Source organism: Bos mutus, chromosome 20, assembly GCF_027580195.1.
Source record: "Bos mutus isolate GX-2022 chromosome 20, NWIPB_WYAK_1.1, whole genome shotgun sequence".
Taxonomy (NCBI): domain Eukaryota; kingdom Metazoa; phylum Chordata; class Mammalia; order Artiodactyla; family Bovidae; genus Bos; species Bos mutus.
The window spans coordinates 29,045,530-29,054,038 of NC_091636.1; the positions used below are offsets into that span (position 1 = coordinate 29,045,530).

The 8,509-nt window shown below is 46.2% G+C and overlaps 1 protein-coding gene across 2 annotated transcripts in view; it reads left to right on the plus strand.

Moving 5' to 3' along the window:
* Positions 1–3,956, plus strand: part of PTCD2 (pentatricopeptide repeat domain 2) — a 32,086-nt gene extending 28,130 nt beyond the window's left edge. For both annotated transcript variants that reach the window (XM_005889337.2, XM_070357583.1), the window contains one exon: positions 2,947–3,956. In XM_005889337.2, coding sequence (XP_005889399.1) covers positions 2,947–3,171 — 225 coding nt within the window. In that variant the 3' untranslated portion in view covers positions 3,172–3,956. The remainder of the gene's footprint in view (positions 1–2,946) is intronic.
* Positions 3,957–8,509: the final 4,553 nt, after the last annotated feature.

Below are 8,509 nucleotides of genomic sequence, written 5' to 3' on the forward strand. Positions count from 1 at the left end.
TTGCTTCCTGTCGCACAGAGGTAACAGAAGCAATCAGAGGAGACCTGCTGCCACAATGACACCTCCTTGCCCCTCTCTCACGCCCCTCTCAGGCTTCCCTCCTGAAGCTGTGGTGACTGCAGGCCCCGCTCCAGAGCCTGGGAGCCCAGCCCCTCTGACCCCGCCCAGGGCATGAGCCCAGAAGTGGTATCACCTTCTTCTGAGCATCATCTCTGTCGCTCGCCTTCACTGCGAATCATCCCACAGGCAAACAGTAGGCTCTAGTATCTCTCATCCTCAAAAAAAAAAAACCCCAAAATTCCTCTACTTAAACAAGTGAAAAGATATGGCAAGTGTTTAGATAGGAAGAGACAAGCTCACAAAGTCAGCCCTTCCCAAGTTAACGTGATAATGTAACATTCCAATAAAAATACTATTAGGTTTTTTCTGTAGTTAAGGTTTAGTATAAAGAGCAAACTGGCAAAAGAGCTGGGGACTGTGAAAGAAGAGGCGCTAGACCTGCCAGGTACGAAACCAGAGTAAAGCTTCTCTCAGCTCCTGAGCAAACCAACTGAGGGAACATACAACTTTTTGCAAGATTATACAATAAAATTAAAGAAAAAGAAGCAGTTTCTAAACACTGAGAGCAAAATGAAACAAATGTCATACTTTTGTTTTAAAGTATGGCTTAAGTACAGAAAGAGGAATTATCATAAGTCATTTGAAACTAGTAGTTTATACATTGCTACTCTTGCCTGGAAAATCCCACAGACGGAGGAGCCTGGTGGGCTGCAGTCCATGGGGTCGCAGAGTCGGACTCGACTGAGCGACTTCACTTTCGCTTTTCACTTTCATTGGAGAAGGAAATGGCAACCCACTCCAGTGTTCTTGCCTGGAGAATCCCAGGGACGGGGGAGCCTGCTGGGCTGCCGTCTATGGGGTCACACAGAGTCGGACACGACTGAAGTGACTTAGCACCAACAGCAGCAGTCATACAACCTAAAAGGGGGAAAGAGACGGTAAAGGAATCATAAATTATTGGCAGGGATCACTTTGTTGGTAATGATACTGGTGATGTCATTTTGACTAATCCAGGGGCCTGTTGGTTGGTCCTCCCCCCGTTTTTCTCCCTCTTCCCCGGCCTTGTGCAGCTGGGTCCTGGCTGGGTCCCAGCTGGCACCCAAGATGGCAGGTTGGCAGCAGAGCACAGTGGCAGCGGCCTCCCCTCCGCCACACGGCGGCCGTCCCAGCCCTGTCCCCGCCCTCACCCCCAGCTGCAGGCTGGCAGAGGGAGCCTGTGGAGAAGCTAACTGGTCATGATTAAGTGTAAAGATCTATCTGAGATCTTCACTCTTCGTGGGTTGTGACTTACCTAAGACTTTTTGGAATATGTTTAGAAAAGCAGGGAAACTAGAGAGGTAAGCTGGTCTTAACATACACAATCGTGTGCATGTGTGTGCAGCACTGACATGACTTCAGCATTCTCACTAGCACTCACGTTAATCAGTCCTTCCCTTAGACCTGGCCCATCAATATGCTGCCCAGATTACAATCCCATGGACCATAGAGTCCATGGGGTTACAGAGAGTCGGACACGACTGAGCAACTTTCACTCCACTTTACTTCAAAGTATCTAGACAAACTTCACACTGGAAAATACTGATGGTTTTTCTCTGATTTTCCCCCTCTAAGCCTGATTTACTTAGAAAGCTCACCCTCTGGTTCAGTGTGTCCCCTGGTTGCTATGAGGCCACGTGGGGATCTGCTTGAGAAGTGAATTGATCCCTAAAACTCCAGCAGCTTTTGAGCTAGTTCTAAATATCAAGAATGTTGTTATATCATTAAAAAGAACTAAAGTACATAAAATGGTGATTTTGTTCAGAAGGTAGTTTCACATTCTAATTCTGAGTTCACCCATTTCTACAGACTTAAATCCCATTCATATACTTACGATGCTAATATTCACACCCGGGTCTAGACCTTGCCCCCATGCCTCAGACCCTGGATGTCTCACAGACACCTCAGTCTTGCCTGAAACACAGCTTTAGGTCTTCCCTCCCTAAATCTCACCCTCCCGTCTTCCCCATATCAGACAGTGACCACCCCCATCACCAGGTTACTAAAGCCCAAACTGGAAAGCTATCTCTGATGCCTCCCTCTCCCCTTCAACAATAAATCCTTTCAGTTTAATCTCCAAAATAGATTTCTAATATTTACATCTACTTCTCCATCTTTTCTATACATTTCTCAGTCTAAACCATCACCTGCCTGATGCCAGCCACCCCTGGATTAGTCTCCACATCCTTGTACCTCTAGTTCTCCATATAGCCTTTTAAAATCTACATCAGATATGTCCTCGTTTGGACCCTCTGATGGCTTTTAGAATAATTCCAAAAAACTTACCATGAGCTAGAAAGCCCTACATCATCTGGCCCTGCCTCCCACTCTGACCGTTAAACTGGACACATTTGACTCCACGCTCTTGACCTCCTTTCCCTGGTATGTTTCACTGTGTAGTATGTGCCACTTGAACCCCCACCTCCACCTTTTATAAAATATGAGGGATGGTTTTCGAGTACTCATCCAAACGTTGTCTGAAGCTTGTGGGATCCTTTATTGTCATTCATGCCTCTGCCCCAGGACCCTCATCTTTACCACTTAAGTGCACACTTCATGCCTCTGCCCCAGGATCCTCATCTTTACCACTTAAGTGCACACTTCATGCCTCTGCCCCAGGATCCTCATCTTTACCACTTAAGTGCACACTTCATGCCTCTGCCCCAGGATCCTCATCTTTACCACTTAAGTGCACACTTCATGCCTCTGCCCCAGGATCCTCATCTTTACCACTTAAGTGCACACTCTACTTTTTTTTGGCGTGTATATCTCTGCTGCTTGGAGGATAAAAAGAACAAGGAAGAAGTCTTGCAGGGATGTAACTATACGCTCTTCTTGCCTTTTTTTCAGCTGGTCAAAGTGAGGGAAAAAGTGAAGGACGTGCCCGCTCTCCTGGCCGAGTTTGATGAGCTTAACAAGAAACTGCACAGAAGTGGCCAGGTCACCGCATACACTTTGGATGCCCTGCTCTGCCACACCCCCAGCGACAGGCAGTCCTACACAGTGCTGCTGAACAAGAGGACAGTCAGCCGTCGGACCTTCCAGCCGCTCAGCCAGTCCCTGTGGGCTGAGTGACCCTGGGTTCAAACTTCCTGTGGGTCTGAGTTGGAGGGGGTCTGCCTTCAGTGACTCACTGGCTTCCTAGGAAATCAGGCATTGTATTCCAGTGGACACTATACGAGTCAACACTTGGTCTCCTCCTTGAATTTCCAAGTTCACTGGGTGCTGGCATGCTGCCTTGAGACATTCATATTTTGTGCCGCCATGAAGATCTAGACACAGGAAGTGGAAAGCTCAGCTCCTGAAGGAAGGAGGCTTCTCTGTGAAAAGGGCTGAGGATCCTTGAAGGAACATGGCAACGGGCTCTAGTCCAGCTCCCAGAACCAGCGTGGAACCCAGTAAGCACTAGCAGGAAGGAATTTCACTGTAAGTGGCCATCTGACTAATTTTCAGGGGAGTAATTACTTGCAGATTATAGCCTTACTGAATTAAGGAGGTCTGAAGCTCTACGCTACCATCCTGGAAAACAGTCCAGGATTTTCTCACTGCTTCTGTCATTGTTACCTGGGACCCTGGACAAGACACCAGAGCCCTCATTTTTCCAGCTGTAAAATAATAGTGCCTATGTGACTCTACATACTGTTTTCAAATTTTCACTTCAAGGTTCAGTAGGGTCAAGTTTTTTTCAAAAATGAATTAAGAAATTGAAAGTGTCGAGAGAAAACATTTTGTTTTCTCAGCAGGACGAACAAAACCAGAATTTAACTCTCAGAACTGATGATAAGCCAAAATTTAGATGATTATCACTTTGGTCATTGGCAATCTACATGCTTTTCAAAATAAAAGTCAATATAACCTCATATCGCTCTCTGTATTCTTCAGTTTTCTATGTAGGTCATAATACTTGGTCCTATAGTTTGTCTCATTTGTTATTGATTTTCTCTTTTCTCTCCTTGGATGCTTTATTTTTATTTTTTAAATAGATATGTCATGACAGCAGGTCAGAGCTTCCTTGTAGAGACCTGTCTCTTGAAGGTTTGCAGCCCACCCCCTGAGGGGTCTGAGGGCCCCACGGTGCTGCGACCTCCCAGCCATCTTCCTGGAGCACTGCAGACTCCCTATTCAGTGCTGCCTCTAAAACCAGGGCTGACTCTCACTTGATGTTATTCTGAGGCGAGAACTGTTCACAGAACCAGAAGTTCTAGAGTAGGAGGAATCTTCTAAGTTTCCCCTTCAGGTTGAGGAAATGACTCGTCCAAATTGGCATAAGTAGTCTCAGGTAGGGAGAAGGCAATGGCACCCCACTCCAGTAATCTTGCCTGGAAAATCCCATGGACGGAGGAGCCTGGTGGGCTGCAATCCATGGGGTCGCAAAGAGTCGGGCACGACTGAGCAACCTCACTCTCACTTTTCACTTTCATGCATTGGAGAAGAAAATGGCAACCCACTCCAGTGTTCTTGCCTGGAGAATCCCAGGGACAGAGGAGCCTAGTGGGCTGCTGTCTATGGGGTCTCACAGAATCGGACACGACTGAAGCGACTTAGCAGAAGCAGCAGCAGTCTCAGGTAGAGCCGAGATTAAAATCCAGATTCCTAGTCTCCTGCCCACCGCCCTGTGCCACACTGTGTCTCCTCAGAGGAGAAAGAAGGGGCGCAACAGAGACAGGGCATTGGGGGCTCCCTGACTCACCATGTGGCCAGGGCTTCCCTTCACTCTCTGTGTGTGTTAAACAGGGATAATAGTAGCGCCACCCCGTAGACTTGCTGTGAGGATGGAATGAGGTAATAAACGCAAAGCAAACAATTTTGCCTGCACAAAGTAAGTGCTGTATAACTGTTAACTGTTATTACTACAGAGTTTTGCACCTAGCTGAAGAATTATATAAACACACGAGTTCCTCCTCCTGTTTAGAAATATCAAAAGAATTTCTTTAGCCTATGCTCTATGAAGCATAAGCGTCATTTAAAGAAAATTCTCTGCCTTCATAGAATCTTAATTACATCTTACATGAGTCTGGTATTTTGTAAAAGAGAAAAGCATTTGAATTTCTCCGTCTTCAAAGTCTTGGGAAATAATAGGGCATGCTTCCTGTCCCTCAACTTATCTTTTATCTTCTCCAGCATCCATGGAGAACATTAAAATGCCCTGGGTGAATGTGGCCTTGGTTGTTAGCTAACAACTATTCATTAGCCAAAAAAAAAAAGAATTTTGTGAACAATGAATAGGAGCCATGACCTCCCCGAGCCTTGTTGCTTTGAGTCGCTGGTGGCTGTGGTTTTCTGTGGACTCTGAAACCGGGCTCTTTGACCTCTTCCCAGAAGTCTTACTGAGGGGCAACTCAATATGAGGTAACCGGTGTGTATAATGTTCTACCTCAAATAATTGAGGACTCTGAAGACTTTTTAAAAAAAGTATGCTCAGTATACAGTGACCATTTCTTTAAAACGGTAGTTTCTTTGAAAAACGGTGTTTCTCTGTCATCAGTAGTTTACCTAAAGCGTCCACATACTCTCCAGTATTCAGCGCCAACTGCGAAGCTCAATCTGCCTAAAGCATGTACTTATTCTATTAATGAGAATATTTGATGGACAGAAATCTTCTCCCCCAACTCTGTTACGTGCCTTTGTAGATTATTTTCACTCAGGACAGGTGAGGAAGAGGCCTCATTTAATTAGGCTCTGAGAGGAGAATGCACGGGGACCTGAATGAGGCCTAGAAGGCATCCAGGAATCCTGTGTGTCACCTGTAGGCCCGCCTGGGCAAAGGCACGGCCAGATTAATGATGCGTATATCTTATTTCCTCCCATGCGCTTTTCCCTGCCCCAAGTCAGGCAAGAGGCTCACTCAGAACAGCCCAGCATCACCACATTACTCAATCCCCCAAACCTCCCTCACTCCCAGGCAGCAAGATCATCCCATCAAATTACAAGTGACATCACAAAGAAGGAAGGTGGAGCCCCTCACCAGGTGACTGTAGCCCCATTCAACCTGAACCCATGAATGTGGGTCGCACACCTGGCCCCACGCAGCAGAACCTCCTGGTGCGTCCTGCTCCACCCCAGGGGGCGTATTATGTAGCCCTTTGTGTTCAAGAGGATTAAGGTGACCTTCAGTTTCACGACTGGAAATTACTGGGTTGATAGCGGGTAGTTTAAGGAGTCTGTTCTGGTTGTAGCAGGTGGCAGGATGGCCTATCCTTGGGAAGGCCAAAGACAATTCCACACAAACGCTGCTCACTGAGAAGCCAGGAGAGCACCAGGCAACTCCACGGGAGGCTTTGGGGCTGTAGGGTTTGTACGCCCCCCATGGAAAACTGTAGAGAGCAGAGGAAATGTCGTTTCCAATTTACATTCGTACAGTGGCTTCTTTGACCCTTTGCTGCTCCAGTGACAAGAAATTCACAACTACAACAAAAGGGTTTTGTATGCTAAAGTTCAGAAAAGAAGAACAACTAACATATGACTTGCCGTTTGTTAGATCCTGCGCAAAGCACTTTGCATACAGCGTCTCACTTAACCGTCATGTAAACTCCACTTGGGACTGTTAGCCCATTTCACAGATGAGGAGCCGGAAGCTCAGAGATGGAACAGCAGAGAGTGGGCGAGCAGATAGCCTGGCGCTCGGGCTCAAGTTTTAACTCCGTCTGTGTTCTCTCGAGCACAAGGTGGCTGTGCTTTCCCGTGTGCGTGCGTGAGTTTGCACATGCGCATGTGGGCCGTCTTCAGACGTGGTTTATATTGATACAGCAGAACCCTGTACGGCCTCTGAGCGAAAAAGGTTGAAATATACATGCTTACACATATATACATAGATATGCATGTTATATATGTATTTTTACACACACATACATTAATGTGTCTGTGTATGTCCGTTTTTTTTTTTTTTTTTCCCCCAGTGATCCCTGGCCCGCTTCGAGCTTTGCTCTATAGCTAGTACACAGCTGAAGAACTTAGAGTAGCCAGCAGAGGGCGCCCAGAGTCACTATTTTAAAAGGTTTTTAGCAGCCTCTTCCATTTCAGGAATTCAGAGAGAATAGAATCCACATTGCAGGTCAGACAGGAAAGGTAACTGCAGATCGACTTTAGAGAAGATACAGAATATTGCCTTCCCTCAGATTAAGAACTATCCAGTGTTGGGACTTGCCCGGGGGTGCAGTGTAAGACTCCGCGCTCCCAATGCAGGGGGCACCAGCTGATCCTTGGTGGGAGAACTAAGATTCTGCCACGCGACAGGGAGGCTGGGGATAATCCAGTGTTGAAAGGATGTTTTTAGAAGAGAGAGAACAGTGAGGATGATGCTTTGCAGATAATGCAAGAATGTGTGTTGCATCAACTACATGTTTCATGAGAAAACGTGTATGCTTCTTATTGAAGGAAAAAAGATGGTCCTTGTCTCACTTGGGAAAGAGTTTCTCCCAAATTAAGAAGATAAACAATGAACTGTTTGCCTTCATTTACTAAAGTCACATGGTTATGTGAGAGAAGTGAAAAACAATTAGGCTCTTAATTATTTCTATTGTCTTTCCACCCTCCTCAAATCAATCAAATAAAAGTAACCTGACTAACTCTTCCTGCCACCATCAGGAAGGTCCTATGTGGGAACTTTGTCTATTAAGTGAGTGAGATTTTAATATTCTGCTATTTATCACTGCCCATTTCTAGAAATAGGATCAAGTTTGATCAAAATAGGATCAAACTTGATCAAAAAAGATCACAAATCTTTAAAAGTACATGGAGACTTCACAGAGTACTATTATAATGGGATTGCAGTTGGGATTCTGATAAAAGATACCCCTGGTAGAGACCAGAGCCCAGGAGGGGAGAGAATGGAGAACCCACGCTCAAGTGTACTCAGTAGGTAACTCTCGGGAGCCACCAAAAGTACCTGGAAGAGATTCTGTGCGACTGGATATTTGACAACTGATAAGAGTGAAAGAAGCTGGCTGTTCATCACTCTAAATGTGCCCTCCCAAGTCACTACAGCTTAGGCACAGTAGCTCAGGGATACAGGTGCCAGAAAAAAAAAAAGGCCTGGGGGGAAACCCTATAATAGATGCTATTCCCCACATATTTTCCACAATTTATCGCACCTTTAAAATGAAAAAAATCCCCAAAGCCTGGTTAATAGCTATTTGGTCAAACTCCTCTAGAAGTGTGGAGTGGAACAGCCAGAGCTGAGTCTCTCTACACGCAGCGTCTGCAGGCTTTTATCCCACTCGGAGGCTGGGGGTGAAGAGAGGGCCGTGTGAAGGCAATGCTGTCCTGCACGGCACCCATGGAGGGGATGCTCCAGGACAAGGCCCTGCACTGAAAGCAGACAATCAGCAGCGTGAAGCTTGCTCGTGCCGGACATGTGCTAACAACACTGAGAGCTGAGCAGTCAACCAGTGAGCAGTCGGTATGGACAGCAGTT